The sequence below is a fragment of the Oncorhynchus mykiss genome, chromosome 23 (genome assembly GCF_013265735.2).
Source record: "Oncorhynchus mykiss isolate Arlee chromosome 23, USDA_OmykA_1.1, whole genome shotgun sequence".
Lineage (NCBI taxonomy): Eukaryota > Metazoa > Chordata > Actinopteri > Salmoniformes > Salmonidae > Oncorhynchus > Oncorhynchus mykiss.
In genome coordinates this window covers 8,533,873-8,558,326 of record NC_048587.1, presented here as the reverse complement: position 1 = coordinate 8,558,326, position 24,454 = coordinate 8,533,873, and the positions used below count along the sequence as shown (strand labels likewise).

General features: G+C 43.1%; 1 protein-coding gene across 4 annotated transcripts in view; it reads right to left on the bottom strand.

Annotated features, from left to right (window-relative positions):
• The window catches only part of LOC110513446 (A disintegrin and metalloproteinase with thrombospondin motifs 3), a 146,114-nt gene that overhangs the window by 95,809 nt on the left and 25,851 nt on the right, over positions 1-24,454 (bottom strand). For all 4 annotated transcript variants that reach the window (XM_036959865.1, XM_036959863.1, XM_036959864.1 and 1 more), the window contains exon 3: positions 3,783-3,939. In XM_036959865.1, coding sequence (XP_036815760.1) covers positions 3,783-3,939 — 157 coding nt within the window. The remainder of the gene's footprint in view (positions 1-3,782; positions 3,940-24,454) is intronic.

Here is a 24,454-nt window from a genome sequence, read left to right as displayed (position 1 = left end):
TAAATGTTCCTAGGTGAGAAACAGCACAGCATAGAGAAGAGAAAATACTACTGTGTCGTTAGAACGAATACTTGGAATCTGTCGGACAAATAATAGGCTGCCACAGAGGAAGGTTAGTCTCAGTGGCTAGAAATACAAGGGCTCTCTATGTGTCTAAGGTTCAATCATCCACTACTCTACTCTATAGAAATACAAGGGCTCTCTATGTGTCTAAGGTCCAATCATCCACTACTCTACTCTATAGAAATACAAGGGCTCTCTATGTGTCTAAGGTCCAATCATCCACTACTCTATTGAAATACAAAGGCTCTCTATGTGTCTAAGGTCCAATCATCCTCTACTCTATAGAAATACAAGGGCTCTCTATGTGTCTAAGGTCCAATCATCCTCTACTCTACTCTATAGAAATACAAAGGCTCTCTATGTGTCAAAGGTTCAATCATCCTCTACTCTATAGAAATACAAGGGCTCTATATGTGTCTAAGGTCCAATCATCCTCTACTCTACTCTATAGAAATACAAGGGCTCTCTATGTGTCTAAGGTTCAATCATCCTCTACTCTATAGAAATACAAAGGCTCTCTATGTGTCTAAGGTCCAATCATCCTCTACTCTATAGAAATACAAGGGCTCTATGTGTCTAAGGTTCAATCATCCTCTACTCTATAGAAATACAAGGGCTCTCTATGTGTCTAAGGTCCAATCATCCTCTACTCTATAGAAATACAAGGGCTCTCTATGTGTCTAAGGTCCAATCATCCTCTACTCTACTCTATAGAAATACAAGGGCTCTCTATGTGTCTAAGGTCCAATCATCCTCTACTCTACTCTATAGAAATACAAGGGCTCTCTATGTGTCTAAGGTCCAATCATCCTCTACTCTACTCTATAGAAATACAAGGGCTCTCTATGTGTCTAAGGTTCAATCATCCTCTACTCTACTCTATAGAAATACAAGGGCTATCTATGTGTCTAAGGTCCAATCATCCTCTACTCTATAGAAATACAAGGGCTCTCTATGTGTCTATGGTTCAATCATCCTCTACTCTACTCTATAGAAATACAAGGGCTCTCTATGTGTCTAAGGTCCAATCATCCTCTATTCTACTCTATAGAAATACAAGGGCTCTCTATGTGTCTAAGGTCCAAGCATCCACAGGAGGTTGGAGATAGCAGCTGTCCATTGGACATGATTGAGATAATATCAGGACAAACTGAGAGAGGTTTTGCATGCTGTCTGTGACAATGTGACAAACTGAGAGAAGTGGTTAAACTTGACAAATAGGAAGTATGGTTGTAAATGGCCCAGCCAGCTGCCTACGTTTCAGTACTTTCAGAACCACATCATGGTTGTAAATGGCCCTGCCAGCTGCCTACGTTCCAGTACTTTCAGAACCACATCATGGTTGTAAATGGCCCAGCCAGCTGCCTACATTCCAGTACTTTCAGAACCACATCATGGTTGTAAATGGCCCAGCCAGCTGCCTATACATTCCAGTACTTTCAGAACCACATCATTACAGCCTGACTGCTGTAAGACCGTCAGTGGTAACCCGTCACTCTGAATACGTTGGCAAGAAGTTTCTCTGAGACAAGGCGGTTTGATATGAACCGCGGGGGAAACGTTCTCCGCACGCTGTCACGGTCACCGGGGTGACTCTGTTGTTATTGTTACTGGACCCGCGGGGAGCGCATGGGATATAATCCATACGTCACACCGTACTGATGGTCTGAATGGTATGCATACGACCATAGTTACAATGGTAACTTCCGTTCTAGTATCAGATAGGAGTTCTTTGGCTTGTAACCATAGCAGATCCCTTTTGGTGCTCTGTAGAACCCTTTTTTAAATGTTCTATAAAGAACCATGCTCATGAGGTTCTAAATGGAACCTGTATGGTGATATGAAGAACCCTTTCCTCAGGTTCTATATTCAAGGGCTGCACGTTGCGTCACAATATTGTTTTGAACGTTCGTTTTAGGACTGACGCCCGACTGAGCATTCTACTCAATGCATCCTCATCGGGCGCTGATGACGGGTTGATCTGAAAGTGCATAACTGAGGCTTGAAAACAAAAATGACATTTATAAAAGGCAAATAAATAGTATGAAAACCTTTTGTCATCATTTTGATGTCGCCAGATTGACTTTAGCTGCAGTATAACGTTAGCTAGCTAGCTAAGCTTGAGGGGAGACCTTCAGATTGACTTTAGCTGCAGTATAACGTTAGCTAGCTAGCTAAGCTTGAGGGGAGACCTTCAGATTGACTTTAGCTGCAGTATAACGTTAGCTAGCTAGCTAAGCTTGAGGGGAGACCTTCAGATTGACTTTAGCTGCAGTATAACGTTAGCTAGCTAGCTAAGCTTGAGGGGAGATGTCCAGATTTTAGCTGGCTAATATTAGGGTCCTTTATAGAACATTTATGGAGAATGGCTCTATAAAGAACCATTAATATAAGGTTCTATATAGCATCAAAAAGGGTTCCACTATGGTTGCAACCCTTTTCTTATGGTCCTTTATAGAACCTTTATGGAGAATGGTTCTATAAAGAACCTTCTTTAATCTTAAAGGTTCTTTGTAGATCCTATTGAAAACCATACAGGGTTTATTCTGGTCAGACATGTTATATTGTTAAAATTCCCTAGGCGTTATTATTGACAAGTTGAAACAAGTGAGCTTCCTCTGGAACAGCTGGGGTCCCTGAGGAGAGACTTGAGACCCACTGACTGATTTAGTCAGCTGTTCTCAACTAACACAAGGCCATAACATGAGTCTTTCACAGGACACCATCACTGGCCATTGTCATATCTAATATGTAATGGCATAACACAACACAACATATCAGATAAACTGACATGACACTAACTCACAATTGCACAAAAAGAGCTGTGCGTAAACCACGGCCCCAAAAATTCTAATGAGCTGCTTCCCCTACATTTTAATTATCACTAAAAGAAGAAAGAACCATTTTCTGAACTGTAAAGAACCCTAGTTCTGAACTGTAAAGAACCCTAGTTCTGAACTGTAAAGAACCCTAGTTCTGAACTGTAAAGAACCCTAGTTCTGAACTGTAAAGAACCCTAGTTCTGAACTGTAAAGAACCCTAGTTCTGAACTGCAAAGAACCCTAGTTCTGAACTGTAAAGAACCCTAGTTCTGAACTGTAAAGAACCCTAGTTCTGAACTGTAAAGAACCCTAGTTCTGAACTGTAAAGAACCCTAGTTCTGAACTGTAAAGAACCCTAGTTCTGAACTGTAAAGAACCCTAGTTCTGAACCGTAAAGAACCCTAGTTCTGAACTGTAAAGAACCCTAGTTCTGAACTGTAAAGAACCCTAGTTCTGAACTGTAAAGAACCATTTGAAGAGCTCAAAGGGCTATTTGAGGCATTATGGTTCCACATAGAACCATCACTTTTCCCGAAGAACCCTTGAGGAACCCTCATTGTTTTAGTGTGTATGACTGTACATCACCTTTACAGTCCCAGACACTGGAGAGAGAATCTACGGCACCTATAACAGTAGGACAGCCTACGGCCAGATGCTCAAGCTATTGTTCACGGACAGGAGGGAATTCATAGAGGAGTCAGGTCCATTTTAACTGTAGAGCAGAGAGACAGACTTTTCCCCCAGTGCTTTCATAGGGGCCGAGCATTCCTCACAGCTGGTGCAGTGAACAGTCTGTCTGCTGTGTGTGTGTGTGTGTGTGTGTGCATGAGTGTGTGTGTGCTTGTGTGCACTCACCCCTCCTCTCTCCACTACATTGGTGGTGTTCCCTTTCCTTACCTTCATTGTGGAGGTCCTTCCTTGTTTGGACTGGTTCACTTTTGATGGCAGATCTCCTGTAGACCACATGGACACGACCTTTCACCTCCACATCCTGCTGACCCTTCTCTAGAGGCTCGATGAAAAACTCCCCGTTATCAGTCCGGATCAGGCCTGCCTGGAAAAAAACACAGCTCTTCACATAATGTGGTTTAAAGTACTTAAGTAAAAAAAATACTTTAAAGTACTACTTAAGTAGTTTTGGGGAGTATCTTTACTTTACAATTTATATTGTTGACAACTTTTACTTTTACTACATTCCTTAATAAGAAAATAATGTACTTTTTACTCCATACATTTTCCTTGACACCCAAAAGTACTGGTTACATTTAGAATGCTTAGCAGGACAGGAAACTGGTCCAAGTCATGCCCTTAACAGAACATCCCAGTAGGGATCTACTGCCTCTGATCCGGAGCACTCACTAGACACACACACTTCATTTTGTAAACGATGTCTGAATGATGGAGTGTGCCCCTGGCTACCTGAAAATTAGTATTAATATATATTTACATGATGTCATCTGGTTTGCTTAATTTGAAATGATTTTAAATGATTTATACTTTTACTTTTGATACTAAAGTATATTTAAAACCAAATACTTTTAGACTTTTACTCAAATAGAATTTTACTGGGTGAGTTTTACTTTAGATATTTTCTATTAAGGTTTATTTACTTTTTCCCCAACCACTATTCACTTTAGTACCTATAACCCCAGGCCTCTACATTAGTACACAGGCCTCTACATTAGTACACAGGCCTCTACATTAGTACACAGGCCTCTACATTAGTACACAGGCCTCCACATTAGTACACAGGCCTCCACATTAGTACACAGGCCTCCACATTAGTACACAGGCCTCTACATTAGTACACAGGCCTCTACATTAGTACACAGGCCTCGACATTAGTACACAGGCCTCTACATTAGTACACAGGCCTCTACATTAGTACACAGGCCTCTACATTAGTACACAGGCCTCCACATTAGTACACAGGCCTCTACATTAGTACACAGGCCTCTACATTAGTACACAGGCCTCCACATTAGTACACAGGCCTCTACATTAGTACACAGGCCTCTACATTAGTACACAGGCCTCCACATTAGTACACAGGCCTCTACATTAGTACACAGGCCTCTATATTACTACACAGGCCTCGACATTAGTACACAGGCCTCTACATTAGTACACAGGCCTCTACATTAGTACACAGGCCTCTACATTAGTACACAGGCCTCCACATTAGTACACAGGCCTCTACATTAGTACACAGGCCTCTACATTAGTACACAGGCCTCGACATTAGTACACAGGCCTCTACATTAGTACACAGGCCTCTACATTAGTACACAGGCCTCTACATTAGTACACAGGCCTCCACATTAGTACACAGGCCTCTACATTAGTACACAGGCCTCTACATTAGTACACAGGCCTCTACATTAGTACACAGGCCTCTACATTAGTACACAGGCCTCTACATTAGTACACAGGCCTCCACATTAGTACACAGGCCTCTACATTAGTACACAGGCCTCTATATTACTACACAGGCCTCGACATTAGTACACAGGCCTCTACATTAGTACACAGGCCTCTACATTAGTACACAGGCCTCCACATTAGTACACAGGCCTCCACATTAGTACACAGGCCTCTACATTAGTACACAGGCCTCTACATTAGTACACAGGCCTCTACATTAGTACACAGGCCTCGACATTAGTACACAGGCCTCGACATTAGTACACAGGCCTCTACATTAGTACACAGGCCTCTACATTAGTACACAGGCCTCCACATTAGTACACAGGCCTCTACATTAGTACACAGGCCTCTATATTACTACACAGGCCTACGTATTACTACACTCAGTGTTCAGAGGTTGTTGATTGGCCCTTCACAAGCCCTTAGTATCAGCCCTAGGTATGGAAACACAACTTCCCCAGTATAATACCAGGCTGTATACTATAACCCCAGTATAATACCAGGCTGTGTACTATAACCCCAGTATAATACCAGGCTGTATACTATAACCCCAGTATAATACCAGGCTGTATACTATAACCCCAGTATAATACCAGGCTGTATAATATAACCCCAGTATAATACCAGGCTGTATACTATAACCCCAGTATAATACCAGGCTGTATAATATAACCCCAGTATAATACCAGGCTGTATACTATAACCCCAGTATAATACCAGGCTGTGTACTATAACCCCAGTATAATACCAGGCTGTATACTATAACCCCAGTATAATACCAGGCTGTATTCTATAACCCCAGTATAATACCAGGCTGTATTCTATACCCCCAGTATAATACCAGGTATAGTATAATAATTATAGTATAATACCCCTGTATAGTTTCTCTGGGAGTGGGAACCCACCTAAAGTGAACTATGTGGACACATAGATGAACATTGGCAGTAGAATGGCCTTACTGAAGAGCTCAGTGACTTTCAACGTGGCACCATCATAGGATGCCACCTTTCCAACAAGTCAGTTTGTTACATTTCTGCCCTGCTAGTGCTGCCCCGGTCTACTGTAAGTGCTGTTATTGTGAAGTGGAAACGTCTAGGAGCAACAACGGCTCAGCCGCAAAGTGGTAGGCCACACAAGCTCACAGAACAGGACCGCCGAGTGCTGAAGCGCACTTCGCTTAAAAATATTCTGTCCTCGGTTGCAACACTCACTACTGAGGTACAAACTGCCTCTGGAAGCAACGTCAGCACAAAAACTTTGTCTGGAGCTTCATGAAGTGGGTTTCCATGGCCGAGCAGCAGAATTCACCTTAAAAAGCTATTTTTTTTTAATGATTTCCCTTCTCTTCCATATCCATCCTTGAGTAATCTCCTCTTCTTTCAAGTTGTAATTGTAGAGGAGATTATAATTATCAAAAGGAAGTTAGCCTACAGTGTATGGAGGAATCAATGGGGAAATTACATAGGTCGAAATAATTGAGATAATTATTTCAACATTCAACAATGTTACTTTCAAAACTATTGGAAAACGTTAGACTGTGTGTTTTTCTCCAAGGAAATTGTATATCTGATTGTTCAGTCTAGCGTCTCTATTCATACGGTTTTATTCAATAGTTTCGACAATAATAGTAAAAAAAATAATAAGAAGGAAATATTCAATTGTGGGGCTACTGTGAGGTAAACTAATTTTAAACCAATCACTGGAGAGGCAGAGGTCCATAATGACCTCTAAACTGTACAAAGGACACAAGACCAGCTCTCTCTCTGTGTCTCATCTCAACTCTGTATGACCCCTAAGAGTTTGATTCAAAGCAAAGAGAGAGAGATGGCAGAGCCCAGGGTCTTCCGTACTGGTTCTGAGAGTATTTCATGAGTCCAGACTCCAGAGCCATGCCATCTGGCACAGTCATTTCTGCATGATTGTAGAGCACTCCTTTCCTCTCTAATCCTCCCCTCTCTTCCTTTCCTCTTCTCCTCTCCCCCATCCACCCCTCTCCTCTCTCCACTTGTCTTCTCCTCTCTTCCTCTCCTCTCTCCATCCACCTCTCCTCTCTTCTCTCCTCCTCCATTCCCCTCTCTCCCTCCTCTCTCCTCCTTTCCTCTCTCCTCCTCGCTCTTCTCACTCCTCCCTTCCTCCTCTCCCCCATCCACCCCTCTCCTCTCTCCACTTGTCTTCTCCTCTCCTCATCCACCTCTCCTCTCTTCTCTCCTCCTCCTCCTCCTTTCCCCTCTCTCCCTCTTCTCTCCTCCTCCTCCTATCCTCTCCTCCTCGCTCATCCCCTCCTCCTCTCTTCTCTCCTCCTCCTTTCCCCTCTCTCCATCTTCTCTCCTCCTCCTCCTATCCTCTCTTCCTCCTCTCCCTCCTCTCTCCTCCTCTCCTCTCTCCTCCTCCTCTCTTCTCTCCTCCTCCTTTCCCCTCTCTCCATCTTCTCTCCTCCTCCTCCTATCCTCTCCTCCTCCTCTCCCTCCTCTCTCCTCCTTTCCTCTCTCCTCCTCCTATCCTCTCTCCAGACTATAATTAACCATTTCAGTTCTCCAGTAGTTTGATGATGCAATCCCATGACAGAGAGAAGTTAACAATTACTCTCACATGTATAAATGGGAGAAGACATTTGTTCGGTTATGTCATTAACAGTCGTGGATTCCTTTCAGAAATGTGTCAACACCCGTAAACTTAGTTGAAATGTGTGACACGGTACATTGTGTTGGATGTGATGCTTTAGAGTCTGTACTCATGTCCAACATTCTCTGAGGAACCCACACCCTTTCCTTTAGAAAATACAGTAGGCCATCATTATACTGGTAAAAAAGGGGAAGAAAAACACATATGCATTTTGGCAGGGAGAGATATGTATTTCCAGATCCCAGACAAAATGATACACAACTTAATATGCACAGGAAGTGAGAACAACTGTTTTGCAGCCAAATAACCCCTATCATAAAGAATCCTCAGCATCTTCTCATACATAACTCGCTGTGAGGAAAAACAAAGTCACAAGTTGGACAGGTACCAGTAACACACTGGAGGTGGTGTAGCCTATAGGAAAGAACGGAGGGATCCATCACTTTAAAACCAGGAAATGCCAGGCAAAGAAATGTATGAATACTTCCTCTGTGGTATTTTCTTTTACCAGCCAGCTGGCTGGTGGGCGGAAACTGAACTGGGGCTGTCTGGGGGGGGGGGGGGGGGGGGGGGGGGGGGGGCGTCTAGCTACACCACTCTAGAACGCTACAGCAGCCAAACATCTGGGAGGCTGGGAGAGGCGATGGGGGAATAGCCTGGCCTACTGAGTCTAATGGGAGGCTGGGAGAGGCAATGGGGGAATAGCCTGGCCTGCTGAGTCTAATGGGAGGCTGAGAGAGGAGATGGGGGAATAGCCTGGCCTACTGAGTCTAATGGGAGGCTGGGAGAGGCAATGGGGGAATAGCCTGACATACTGAGTCTAATGGGAGGCTGGGAGAGGCAATGGGGGAATAGCCTGGACTACAGAGTCTAATGGGAGGCTGGGAGAGGAGATGGGGGAATAGCCTGGCCTACTGAGTCTAATGGGAGGCTGAGAGAGGAGATGGGAGAATAGCCTGGCCTACAGAGTCTAATGGGAGTCTGGGAGAGGAGATGGGGGAATAACCTGGCCTACTGAGTCTAATGGGAGGCTGAGAGAGGAGATGGGGGAATAGCCTGGCCTACAGAGTCTAATGGGAGGCTGGGAGAGGAGATGGGGGAATAGCCTGGCCTACTGAGTCTAATGGGAGGCTGGGAGTGGCAATGGGGGAATAGCCTGGACTACTGAGTCTAATGGGAGGCTGGGAGAGGAGATGGGGGAATAGCCTGGCCTACTGAGTCTAATATGAGGCTGAGAGAGGAGATGGGGGAATAGCCTGGCCTACTGAGTCTAATATGAGGCTGAGAGAGGAGATGGGGGAATAGCCTGGCCTACTAATGGGAGGCTGGGAGAGGCGATGGGGGAATAGCCTGGCCTACTAATGGGAGGCTGGGAGAGGAGATGGGGAAATAGCCTGGCCTACTAATGGGAGGCTGGGAGAGGAGATGGGGGAATAGCCTGGCCTACTGAGTCTCATATCGAGGCTGAGAGAGGCGATGGGGGAATAGCGTGGCCTACTGAGTCTAATATGAGGCTGAGAGAGGCGATGGGGGAATAGCCTGGCCTACTGAGTCTAATATGAGGCTGAGAGAGGAGATGGGGGAATAGCCTGGCCTACTGAGTCTAATGGAAGACTGGGAGAGGAGATGGGGGAATAGCCTGGCCTACTGAGTCTAATATGAGGCTGAGAGAGGCGATGGGGGAATAGCCTGGCCTACTGAGTCTAATATGAGGCTGAGAGAGGAGATGGGGGAATAGCCTGGCCTACTGAGTCTAATGGAAGACTGGGAGAGGAGATGGGGGAATAGCCTGGCCTACTGAGTCTAATATGAGGCTGAGAGAGGAGATGGCCTGGCCTACTGAGTCTAATATGAGGCTGAGAGAGGAGATGGGGGAATAGCCTGGCCTACTGAGTCTAATATGAGGCTGAGAGAGGAGATGGGGGAATAGCCTGGCCTACTGAGTCTAATATGAGGCTGAGAGAGGAGGCACAGATGGTGGAACAGCTCGGCCTGCAGATTCTAATGGGGCTCACCTGGTGGAGCTTTAAAACAACCACTGATCGTTTCCCTGCTTAACTGATTAGGTGGTCCTGTCATCGTGGCTCAACTGGTAAGAGTTGAGTGTGGTGCTGTCAACATCAAGGTTGTGGGTTCAATTCCCACAGGGATCACATAGACACACTGAAAGAAATATACACTCAGTGTACAGAACGTTTCTACGGTTAAAAAAAAAACCTGACAAGTGTAATAACTGTCTAAGGAAAGTGTAATAAAGTGCTCACACACTCTATATATGTAATGGATATAATAACTATGCATTCATACTATGACTCCCACTCTGTGGAATGTCCACCACCCTCATTTGACATGTCTGCTAAAGTGTTTTTATCTGGTTCTTCAATGATAGACGGAACACACTTGGATTTTATACAAGACCCATAAAATCCAACTTATCACATGGAATGTGCACGGGCTTCATGATGGGGGGGGGGAAAAAAGCACAAGGTTCTTAAACACTTAAAGAAATTGTCAGCAGATGTGGTTGACCTGCAAGAGTTACATAAAAAAATTAACTTTTTAAATGGAATATTTGCAACGAGATTCGTCTTCCTCTGACGAGGAGTATGAACGATCGGACCAATATGCAGCGTGGAACGTGTCCGTGTTGATATTTATTAACACTGAACACAAAAAAAACAAAATAACAAGTAGAACGAACGAAAACGAAACAGTTCTGTCTGGTGAAGACACAGAGACAGAAAACAATCACCCACCACTAAAACGGGGAAAAACAGGCTACCTAAGTATGATTCTCAATCAGAGACAACAAACGACACCTGCCTCTGATTGAGAACCATACCAGGCCAAACACACAAATACTACATAGACTACCCACCCCAACTCACGCCCTGACAAAACTAACACAAAGACATAATAAAGGAACTAAGGTCAGAACGTGACAATTTTTAAAGAGGATCCGAGGATCCGAAGATGGTGCTGGCTAAAGCTAAAACTGGCGAGTGTAGAGAGTATAGAGATATTGTTATCCACGTCGGCACCAACGATGTTAGGATGAAACAGTCAGAGATCACCAAGCGCAACATAGCTTCTGCGTGTAAATCAGCTAGAAAGATGTGTCGGCATCGAGTAATTGTCTCTGGCCCCCTCCCAGTTAGGGGGAGTGATGAGCTCTACAGCAGAGTCTCACAACTCAATCGCTGGTTGAAAACTGTTTTCTGCCCCTCCCAAAAGATAGAATTTGTAGATAATTGGCCCTCTTTCTGGGACTCACCCACAAACAGGACCAAGCCTGACCTGCTGAGGAGTGACGGACTCCATCCTAGCTGGAGGGGTGCTCTCATTTTATCTACCAACATAGACAGGGCTCTAACTCCTCTAGCTCCACAATGAAATAGGGTGCAGGCCAGGCAGCAGGCTGTTAGCCAGCCTGCCAGCATAGTGGAGTCTGCCACTAGCACAGTCAGTGTAGTCAGCTCAGCTATCACCATTGAGACCGTGTCTGTGCCTCGACCTAGGTTGGGCAAAACTAAACATGGCGGTGTTCGCTTTAGCAATCTCACTAGGATAAAGACCACCTCCATTCCTGTCATTATTGAAAGAGATCATGATACCTCACATCTCAAAATAGGGCTACTTAATGTTAGATCCCTTACTTCAAAGGCAATTATAGTCAATGAACTAATCACTGATCATAATCTTGATGTGATTGGCCTGACTGAAACATGGCTTAAGCCTGATGAATTTACTGTGTTAAATGAGGCCTCACCTCCTGGCTACACTAGTGACCATATCCCCCGTGCATCCCGCAAAGGCGGAGGTGTTGCTAACATTTACGATAGCAAATTTCAATTTACAAAAAAAATAAATAATAACGTTTTCGTCTTTTGAGCTTCTAGTCATGAAATCTATGCAGCCTACTCAATCACTTTTTATAGCTACTGTTTACAGGCCTCCTGGGCCATATACAGCGTTCCTCACTGAGTTCCCTGAATTCCTATCGGACCTTGTAGTCATAGCGGATAATATTCTAATCTTTGGTGACTTTAATATTCACATGGAAAAGTCCACAGACCCACTCCAAAAGGCTTTCGGAGCCATCATCGACTCAGTGGGTTTTGTCCAACATGTCTCTGGACCCACTCACTGTCACAGTCATACGCTGGACCTAGTTTTGTCCCATGGAATAAATGTTGTGGATCTTAATGTTTTTCCTCATAATCCTGGACTATCGGACCACCATTTTATTAAGTTTGCAATTGCAACAAATAATCTGCTCAGACCCCAACCAAGGATCATCAAAAGTCGTGCTATAAATTCACAGACAACACAAAGATTCCTTGATGTCCTTCCAGATTCCCTCTGTCTACCCAAGGACGCCAGAGGACAAAAATCAGTTAACCACCTAACTGAGGAACTCAATTTAACCTTGCGCAGTACCCTAGATGCAGTTGCACCCCTAAAAACTAAAAACATTTCTCATAAGAAACTAGCTCCCTGGTACACAGAAAATACCCGAGCTCTGAAGCAAGCTTCCAGAAAATTGGAACGGAAATGGTGACACACCAAACTGGAAGTCTTCCGACTAGCTTGGAAAGACAGTACTGTGCAGTACCGAAGAGCCCTTACTGCTGCTCGATCATCCTATTTTTCTAACTTAATTGAGGAAAATAAGAACAATCCGAAATTCCTTTTTGATACTGTCGCAAAGCTAACTAAAAAGCAGCATTCCCCAAGAGAGGATGACTTTCACTTTAGCAGTGATAAATTCATGAACTTCTTTGAGGAAAAGATTATGATTATTAGAAAGCAAATTACGGACTCTTCCTTAAATCTGCGTATTCCTTCAAAGCTCAGTTGTCCTGAGTCTGCACAACTCTGCCAGGACCTAGGATCAAGAGAGACACTCAAGTGTTTTAGTACTATATCTCTTGACACAATGATGAAAATAATCATGGCCTCTAAACCTTCAAGCTGCATACTGGACCCTATTCCAACTAAACTACTGAAAGAGCTGCTTCCTGTGCTTGGCCCTCCTATGTTGAACATAATAAACGGCTCTCTATCCACCGGATGTGTACCAAACTCACTAAAAGTGGCAGTAATAAAGCCTCTCTTGAAAAAGCCAAACCTTGACCCAGAAAATATAAAAAACTATCGGCCTATATCGAATCTTCCATTCCTCTCAAAAATTTTAGAAAAGGCTGTTGCGCAACAACTCACTGCCTTCCTGAAGACAAACAATGTATACGAAATGCTTCAGTCTGGTTTTAGACCCCATCATAGCACTGAGACGGCACTTGTGAAGGTGGTAAATGACATTTTAATGGCATCGGACCGAGGCTCTGCATCTGTCCTCGTGCTCCTAGACCTTAGTGCTGCTTTTGATACCATCGATCACCACATTCTTTTGGAGAGATTGGAAACCCAAATTGGTCTACACGGACAAGTTCTGGCCTGGTTTAGATCTTATCTGTCGGAAAGATATCAGTTTGTCTCTGTGAATGGTCTGTCCTCTGACAAATCAACTGTAAATTTCGGTGTTCCTCAAGGTTCCGTTTTAGGACCACTATTGTTTTCACTATATATTTTACCTCTTGGGGATGTTATTCGAAAACATAATGTTAACTTTCACTGCTATGCGGATGACACACAGCTGTACATTTCAATTAAACATGGTGAAGCCCCAAAATTGCCCTTGCTAGAAGAATGTGTTTCAGACATAAGGAAGTGGATGGCTGCAAACTTTCTACTTTTAAACTCGGACAAAACAGAGATGCTTGTTCTAGGTCCCAAGAAACAAAGAGATCTTCTGTTGAATCTGACAATTAATCTTAATGGTTGTACAGTCGTCTCAAATAAAACTGTGAAGGACCTCGGCGTTACTCTGGACCCTGATCTCTCTTTTGAAGAACATATCAAGACCATTTCAAGGACAGCTTTTTTCCATCTACGTAACATTGCAAAAATCAGGAACTTTCTGTCCAAAAATGATGCAGAAAAATTAATCCATGCTTTTGTCACTTCCAGGTTAGACGACTGCAATGCTCTACTCTCCGGCTACCCGGATAAAGCACTAAATAAACTTCAGTTAGTGCTAAATACGGCTGCTAGAATCCTGACTAGAACCCAAAAATTTGATCATATTACTCCAGTGCTAGCCTCTCTACACTGGCTTCCTGTCAAAGCAAGGGCTGATTTCAAGGTTTTACTGCTAACCTACAAAGCATTACATGGGCTTGCTCCTATCTATCTCTGTGATTTGGTCCTGCCGTACATACCTACACGTACGCTACGGTCACAAGACGCAGGCCTCCTAATTGTCCCTAGAATTTTTAAGCAAACAGCTGGAGGCAGGGCTTTCTCCTATAGAGCTCCATTTTTATGGAACGGTCTGCCTACCCATGTCAGAGACGCAAACTCGGTCTCAACCTTTAAGTCTCTACTGAAGACTCATCTCTTCAGTGGGTCATATGATTGAGTGTAGTCTGGCCCAGGAGTGGGAGGGTGAACGGAAAGGCTCTGGAGCAACGAACCACCCTTGCTGTCTCTGCCTGGCCGGTTCCCCTCTTTCCACTGGGATTCTCTGCCTCTAACCCTATTACAGGGGCTGAGTCACTGGCTTTACTGGGGCTCTCTCATGCCGTCCCTGGAGGGGGTGCGTCACCTGAGTGGGTTGAGTCACTGATGTGGTCATCCTGTCTGGGTTGGCGCCCCCCCCCCCCCCCCCCCCCCCCCCCCCCCTTAAGTTGTGCCGTGGCGGAGGTCTTTGTGGGCTATACTCAGCCTTGTCTCAGGATGGTAAGTTGGTGGTTGAAGATATCCCTCTAGTGGTGTGGGGGCTGTGCTTTGGCAAAGTGGGTGGGGTTATATCCTTCCTGTTTGGCCCTGTCCGGGGGTGTCCTCGGAGTGGGCCACAGTGTCTCCTGACCCCTCCTGTCTCAGCCTCCAGTATTTATGCTGCAGTAGTTTATGTGTCGGGGGGCTAGGGTCAGTTTGTTATATCTGGAGTACTTCTCCTGTCCTATTCGGTGTCCTGTGTGAATCTAAGTGTGCGTTCTCTAATTCTCTCCTTCTCTCTTTCTCTCTCTCGGAGGACCTGAGCCCTAGGACCATGCCCCAGGACTACCTGACATGATGACTCCTTGCTGTCCCCAGTCCACCTGGCTGTGCTGCTGCTCCAGTTTCAACTGTTCTGCCTTATTATTATTCAACCATGCTGATCATTTATGAACATTTGAACATCTTGGCCATGTTCTGTTATAATCTCCACCCGGCACAGCCAGAAGAGGACTGGCCATCCCACATATGCTCTCTCTAATTCTCTCTTTCTTTCTCTCTCTCGGAGGACCTGAGCCCTAGGACCATGCCCCAGGAATACCTGACATGATGACTCCTTGCTGTCCCCAGTCCACCTGACTGTGCTGCTGCTCCAGTTTCAACTATTCTGCCTTATTATTATTCGACCATGCTGGTCATTTATGAACATTTGAACATCTTGACCATGTTTTGTTATAATCTCCACCCGGCACAGCCAGAAGAGGACTGGCCACCCCACATAGCCTGGTTCCTCTCTAGGTTTCTTCCTAGGTTTTGGCCTTTCTAGGGAGTTTTTCCTAGCCACCGTGCTTCTTCACCTGCATTGCTTGCTGTTTGGGGTTTTAGGCTGGGTTTCTGTACAGCACTTTGAGATATCAGCTGATGTACGAAGGGCTATATAAAATAAATTTGATTGATTGATTGATCCGGGTTGAAGAGGCCTATGCTGCCACCTACTGTAGTAACAGCAGAGGTGTAGGCATCCTGATAAATAAGAATAAACCATTATATCCCAGCACACGGACCAAGAAGGCCGTTTTCTAATGTTGAATTGTACCTTACATGGTGAAAACACACATTGAGTTCATTGTATATCCCACCAGGGGCATATATTTGGTTTTTGGATAGAATTCAAACTATATTAGATCATATCCAGACACAAACTATTAATCAAGCAAGAGACCGAAATCATACATTTGATAAGATTGACAGATATAAATAAGAAAAAGGCAAATTCAAGGAACCTCCACAAAGAGTCTGAAAATGTTCATCTCTACAAATAATTTACAGGACACCTAGAGATTACTATTCCCAACTACAAAAGACTACTCCTTTTTTCTCAAAGTAAGAACATCTATTCAAGAAATGACTACATTTTTATTTTAAACAATGCTCTGAAAAATCATGTATCATGCTGAACTACACCAACAGAAAATACACTTAGTGACAGAACATGGAGAATGAACTTTTCCTCCCCTTACAGCTCTGATCATTAGACCAGGGAGGTTTCCCAAAGCCTCACAAACAAGGGCACCGATCACTAGATGCGTAAAGAAATAAACTGCAGACATTTAATATATCTAATATCTCTTGGATGGTGTATCAATACACCCAGTCAATATAAAGATACAGGCCTCCTTCCTAACTCAGTTGCCGGAGAGAAAGGAAACCGCTCAGAGATTTCATCATGAGGCCGCTGGTGATTTTAAAACACTTACAGAATTTAGTGGCTGTGGTAGGAGAAAACTGAGGATGGATTTAACAACATTGTAGTTACTCCACAATACTAACCTAAATGACAGTGAAAAGAAGGAAGCCTGTACAGAATACAAATATTCCAAAACATGCATCCTGTTTGCAAATAAGGCAATAAAGTAATACTGCAACAAATGAGGCAAAGCAATTCACTTTTTGTCCTGAATATTGTGTTATTTTTGGGGGCAAATCCAATACAACACATTACTGAGTACCACTCTCCCTATTTTCAACTTAGTGGTGGCTGCATCATGTTATGTGTATGCTTGTAATCTGGGGAGTTTTTCAGGATAAAAATGTACGGAATGGGGTTAAGCATAGGTAATCCTAGAGGAAAACCTGGTAGAGTCTGGGAGATTAATTCCTCTTTCAGCAGGAACACAATTTAAAACAAGGCCAAATCCACACTGGAGTTGCTTAGTGTAGGTCTTTGCATAGTGTAGATCTTTACATAGTGTAGATCTTTACATAGTGTAGATCTTTACATAGTGTAGGTCTTTACGTAGTGTACATCTTTACATAGTGTAGGTCTTTACATAGTGTAGATCTTTACATAGTGTAGATCTTTACATAGTGTAGATCTTTACGTAGTGTAGATCTTTACATAGTGTAGATCTTTACATAGTGTAGATCTTTACATAGTGTAGATCTTTACATAGTGTAGATCTTTGCATAGTGTAGATCTTTATGGAGTTACATAGTGTAGATCTTTACATAGTGTAGATCTTTACATAGTGTAGATCTTTACGGAGTTACATAGTGTAGATCTTTACATAGTGTAGATCTTTACATAGTGTAGATCTTTACATAGTGTAGATCTTTACGGAGTTACATAGTGTAGATCTTTACATAGTGTAGATCTTTACATAGTGTAGATCTTTACATAGTGTAGATCTTTACATAGTGTAGATCTTTACATAGTGTAGATCTTTACGGAGTTACATAGTGTAGATCTTTACATAGTGTAGACCTTTACATAGTGTAGATCTTTACATAGTGTAGATCTTTACATAGTGTAGATCTTTACATAGTGTAGATCTTTGCATAGTGTAGATCTTTATGGAGTTACATAGTGTAGATCTTTACATAGTGTAGATCTTTACATAGTGTAGATCTTTACATAGTGTAGATCTTTACATAGTGTAGATCTTTACATAGTGTAGATCTTTACATAGTGTAGATCTTTACGGAGTTACATAGTGTAGATCTTTACATAGTGTAGATCTTTACATAGTGTAGATCTTTACATAGTGTAGATCTTTACATAGTGTAGATCTTTACATAGTGTAGATCTTTACATAGTGTAGATCTTTACATAGTGTAGATCTTTACGTAGTGTAGATCTTTACGTAGTGTAGATCTTTACATAGTGTAGATCTTTACATAGTGTAGATCTTTACATAGTGTAGATCTTTACATAGTGTAGATCTTTACATAGTGTAGATCTTTACATAGTGTAGATCTTTACATAGTGTGGGCAAGACAAAACATTTAAGTGCCTTTGAACGGGATATAATAGTAGGTGCCAGGCGCACCGGTTTATGTCAAGAACTGCAACGCTGCTGGGTTTTTCACGCTCAACAGTTTACCGTGTGTATCAAGAATGGTCCACCACCCAAAGGACATCCAAACAACTTGACACAGCTTATCATGAGACACAACTGTGGGAAGCATTGGAGTCAACCTGCTCCGGCGTCCCTGTGGAATGCTTTCGACACCTGGCCCAGACTTCCTAATGTTTGGTATGCTCAGTGTATATCATCTTTAACCCCACCAATAGGAAAACATTTCAATATTTATATAATTCAAAGTAGTTTGACTCTCTCTCTCTGCACTAATGGTCAGAGGGATCCCTTTTCTGGCAACAATTATTCATTCAGTAGGATTTTCACTATATAGGAAAGAGAGACAGAGAGAGAGAGAGAGAGAGAGAGAGAGACAGAGAGAGAGAGAGAGAGAGAGAGAGAGAGAGAGAGAGAGAGAGAGACAGAGAGAGAGAGAGACAGAGAGAGACAGAGAGAGACAGAGAGAGAGAGAGAGAGAGAGAGACAGAGAGAGAGAGACAGAGAGAGAGAGAGAGAGAGAGACAGAGAGAGAGAGAGAGAGAGAGGGAGAGAGAGAGACAGAGAGGCAGAGAGAGAGAGAGAGCAACGAATTGGCGCGGGCACTAGAAAAGTCTGCAGCACCCGGCCTCCCCCTGCTAGAATCCGAAGTCAAAGTTATGTTAAAGTTATTTTAACATTAATTTCCAAACTGGGTCTGATCAGCTAACTTTAAACTCCTAAATGTCCGATCAGTTGTACTCCTAAATGTCATGGTTCCAGTCCTAAATGTCATGGTTCCAGTCCGATCAGCTGTATTCCTAAATGTCATGGTTCCAGTCCGATCAGCTGTATTCCTAAATGTCATAGTTCCAGTCCAATCAGCTGTATTCCTAAATGTCATGGTTCCAGTCCAATCAGCTGTATTCCTAAATGTCATGGTTCCAGTCCAATCAGCTGTATTCCTAAATGTCATGGTTCCAGTCCAATCAGCTGTATTCCTAAATGTCATGGTTCCAGTCCTAAATGTCATGGTTCCAGTCCAATCAGCTGTATTCCTAAATGTCATGGTTCCAGTCCAATCAGCTGTATTCCTAAATGTGATGGTTCCAGTCCAATCAGCTGTATTCCTAAATGTCATGGTTCCAGTCCAATCAGCTGTATTCCTAAATGTCATGGTTCCAGTCCGATCAGCTGTATTCCTAAATGTCATGGTTCCAGTCCTAAATGTCATGGTTCCAGTCCAATCAGCTGTATTCCTAAATGTCATGGTTCCAGTCCGATCAGCTGTACTCCTAAATGTCATGGTTCCAGTCCAATCAGCTGTATTCCTAAATGTCATGGTTCCAGTCCGATCAGCTGTATTCCTAAATGTCATAGTTCCAGTCCTAAATGTCATAGTTCCAGTCCTAAATGTCATAGTTCCAGTCCGATCAGCTGTATTCCTAAATGTCATAGTTCCAGTCCTAAATGTCATGGTTCCAGTCCAATCAGCTGTATTCCTAAATGTCATGGTTCCAGTCCTAAATGTCATGGTTCCAGTCCTAAATGTCATAGTTCCAGTCCGATCAGTTGTATTCCTAAATGTCATGGTTCCAGTCCTAAATGTCATGGTTCCAGTCCAATCAGCTGTATTCCTAAATGTCATGGTTCCAGTCCAATCAGCTGTATTCCTAAATGTCATGGTTCCAGTCCTAAATGTCATGGTTCCAGTCCCATCAGCTGTATTCCTAAATGTCATAGTTCCAGTCCAATCAGCTGTATTCCTAAATGTCATGGTTCCAGTCCTAAATGTCATGGTTCCAGTCCAATCAGCTGTATTCCTAAATGTCATGGTTCCAGTCCGATCAGTTTTATTCCTAAATGTCATAGTTCCAGTCCGATCAGTTTTATTCCTAAATGTCATAGTTCCAGTCCTAAATGTCATGGTTCCAGTCCAATCAGCTGTATTCCTAAATGTCATGGTTCCAGTCCAATCAGCTGTATTCCTAAATGTCATGGTTCCAGTCCAATCAGCTGTATTCCTAAATGTCATGGTTCCAGTCCGATCAGTTTTATTCCTAAATGTCATAGTTCCAGTCCGATCAGTTGTACTCCTAAATGTCATGGTTCCAGTCCTAAATGTCATGGTTCCAGTCCGATCAGTTTTATTCCTAAATGTCATGGTTCCAGTCCGATCAGTTTTATTCCTAAATGTCATAGTTCCAGTCCTAAATGTCATGGTTCCAGTCCGATCAGCTGTATTCCTAAATGTCATGGTTCCAGTCCTAAATGTCATGGTTCCAGTCCGATCAGTTATGTGCGTAGAGCAGGACATGACAAAGCATCGTACTAAAGTCAGACCTAGTAGAACACACCACTGAACCGGTCTGGCTAGATCGGCTGATGTAATATCGAACTCCAATCCAACGGGTCAAGTACTTGAAAGTGACCGATGCATTAGTTTCATCATGTACAGTAGTGAACTAAACACAGACTAATCTGCACCGACATACTGTAGTTGGCACACGTAAAGAATTCAATATCACATGATGGTAGGAATCTGGAATCTGTCCCTGTCAACTCGGATGAGGTAACCCAACACCATCCTAACACACCCATCAGTTAGATGATGTGAACCCAGACAGCATCCCAAATGGCACCCTATTCTCTATTTAGTGCACTACTTTTGAACAGATCCCATAGGGGAAATAGGGTGCCATTTGTGATGAATGCCCTCTCCGGCGCTGCTGTTGCTAGGTGGCTCTCTCTGCGTTTAACTGGCGGTAACAGAAATAGCTTGTCCTTCTCTTCCCAGTTCCCAGTCAGTGCAGTCGTCCATCCCAGTACTCATGTTTCACCCAACAGATGTCATTCCATCACACGTCATCGGTGTTAATCCCCCAACCATGAGAAACAGCACCCGAGTAACCATAGTAACCATAGTAATCATAGCCATCGTTCATCGGCACCTAGAACTACAATGGGCTAGAGCTAACATAGTACATCTGTCATGGTGTTATCACTATCCTAGTACAGCTGTCACGGTGTTATCACTATCCTAGTACATCTGTCATGATGTTATCACTATCCTAGTACATCTGTCATGATGTTATCACTATCCTAGTACAGCTGTCGTGGTGTTATCACTATCCTAGTACATCTGTCATGATGTTATCACTATCCTAGTACATCTGTCATGGTGTTATCACTATCCTAGTACAGCTGTCGTGGTATTATCACTATCCTAGTACATCTGTCATGATGTTATCACTATCCTAGTACAGCTGTCGTGGTGTTATCACTATCCTAGTACATCTGTCATGGTGTTATCACTATCCTAATACAGCTGTCACGGTGTTATCACTATCCTAGTACATCTGTCATGATGTTATCACTATCCTAGTACATGTGTCATGATGTTATCACTATCCTAGTACAGCTGTCGTGGTGTTATCACTATCCTAGTACATCTGTCATGATGTTATCACTATCCTAGTACATGTGTCATGATGTTATCACTATCCTAATACAGCTGTCACGGTGTTATCACTATCCTAGTACATCTGTCATGGTGTTATCACTATCCTAGTACATCTGTCATGATGTTATCACTATCCTAGTACAGCTGTCGTGGTGTTATGACTATCCTAGTACATCTGTCATGATGTTATCACTATCCTAGTACATCTGTCATGGTGTTATCACTATCCTAGTACAGCTGTCGTGGTATTATCACTATCCTAGTACATCTGTCATGGTGTTATCACTATCCTAGTACATCTGTCATGGTGTTATCACTATCCTAGTACATCTGTCATAATGTTATCACTATCCTAGTACATCTGTCATGGTGTTATCACTATCCTAGTACATCTGTCATGGTGTTATCACTATCCTAGTACATCTGTATAACATCTGTCATGGTGTTATCACTATCCTAGTACATCTGTCATGGTGTTATCACTATCCTAGTACAGCTGTCACGGTGTTATCACTATCCTAGTACATCTGTCATGATGTTATCACTATCCTAGTACATCTGTCATGATGTTATCACTATCCTAGTACATCTGTCATGGTGTTATCACTATCCTAGTACATCTGTCATGGTGTTATCACTATCCTAGTACATCTGTATAACAACTGTCATGGTGTTATCACTATCCTAGTACATCTGTCATGGTGTTATCACTATCCTAGTACATCTGTATAACATCTGTCACGGTGTTATCACCATCCTAGTACATCTGTATAACAACTGTCATGATGTTATCACTATCCTAGTACATCTGTATAACAACTGTCATGATGTTATCACTATCCTAGTACATCTGTCATGGATCTAACTGGCATGGTGTTATCACTATCCTAGTACATCTGTCATGGTGTTATCACTATCCTAGTACAGCTGTCATGGTGTTATCACTATCCTAGTACATCTGTCATGGTGTTATCACTATCCTAGTACATCTGTCACAGTGTTATCACTATCCTAGTACAGCTGTCATGGTGTTATCACTATCCTAGTACATCTGTCACGGTGTTATCACTACCCTAGTACATCTGTCATGGTGTTATCACTATCCTAGTACATCTGTCATGGTGTTATCAATATCCTAGTACATCTGTCATGGTGTTATCACTATCCTAGTACATCTGTCATGGTGTTATCACTATCCTAGTACATCTGTCATGGTGTTATCACTATCCTAGTACATCTGTCATGGATCTAACTGTCATGTGAATTTTGATAGTGTAGCTGAGAAGCTGTTACACAGGGCCCTGTCATGTGAATGTTGATAGTGTAGCTGAGAAGCTGTTACACAGGGCCCTGGATCTAACTGTCATGTGAATGTTGATAGTGTAGCTGAGAAGCTGTTACACAGGGCCTGCCATCATTCACTTTGAACTGGACTGTGTGTTTACAGGAAGTTGGGTCTGTCATCATTCACTTTGAACTAGACTGTGTGTTTACAGGAAGTAGGGTCTGCCATCATTCACTTTGAACTGGACTGTGTGTTTACAGGCAGTAGGGCCTGCCATCATTCCCTTTGAACTGGACTGTGTGTTTACAGGCAGTAGGGCCTGTCATCATTCACTTTGAACTAGACTGTGTGTTTACAGGCAGTAGGGTCTGTCATCATTCACTTTGAACTGGACTGTGTGTTTACAGGCAGTAGGGCCTGTCATCATTCACTTTGAACTGGACTGTGTGTTTACAGGCAGTAGGGTCTGTCATCATTCACTTTGAACTGGACTGTGTGTTTACAGGCAGTAGGGTCTGTCATCATTCACTTTGAACTGGACTGTGTGTTTACAGGCAGTAGGGTCTGTCATCATTCACTTTGAACTGGACTGTGTGTTTACAGGATAGTAGGGCCTGTCATCATTCACTTTGAACTGGACTGTGTGTTTACAGGCAGTAGGGTCTGTCATCATTCACTTTGAACTGGACTGTGTGTTTACAGGCAGTAGGGTCTGTCATCATTCACTTTGAACTGGACTGTGTGTTTACAGGCAGTAGGGCCTGTCATCATTCACTTTGAACTGGACTGTGTGTTTACAGGCAGTAGGGTCTGTCATCATTCACTTTGAACTGGACTGTGTGTTTACAGGCAGTAGGGTCTGTCATCATTCACTTTGAACTGGACTGTGTGTTTACAGGCAGTAGGGCCTGTCATCATTCACTTTGAACTGGACTGTGTGTTTACAGGCAGTAGGGTCTGTCATCATTCACTTTGAACTGGACTGTGTGTTTACAGGAAGTTGCAACAGCGAGACATTAGATCATTAGAACGCATTCGCCAAGAGACAAAATACACCTGAATGGATTTCTGTAAATATATAAATACCACAGAAGTCCTCTTACATTTGGGAACTTTACAGTCCTATTGATCAAACAACCATGAAAAGGTAGACTCTCTCTCTCCCTCAGTTATGCACATCAACAAGATCAACAACTAATGCTAGCCAGAGCGAGATTAACTCAAATCTAACGAGGGAACATTAGATAAACCCTCTCAAACGTTTTCAGCTAGTTGGCCGTCAAAATCACACTGATAAACGATGGGGAATTGTAGCCTCCACGTCCATCTGCAGCTCGCCTGCCAAGTCATTCTTGTCCCAACACACGTTTTGACAACTGAATGGGAACTTTCCTGCCTGTCCCGCCAGCTCATTTGATCGATGCCAAGTACATTTGATTGATGCCAGCTCATTTGATCGATGCCAAGTACATTTGATTGATGCCAAGTACATTTGATCGATGCCAAGTACATTTGATTGATGCCAAGTACATTTGATTGATGCCAGCTCATTTTATCGATGCCAAGTACATTTGATTGATGCCAGCTCATTTGATCGATGCCAAGTACATTTGATTGATGCCAAGTACATTTGATTGATGCCAAGTACATTTGATTG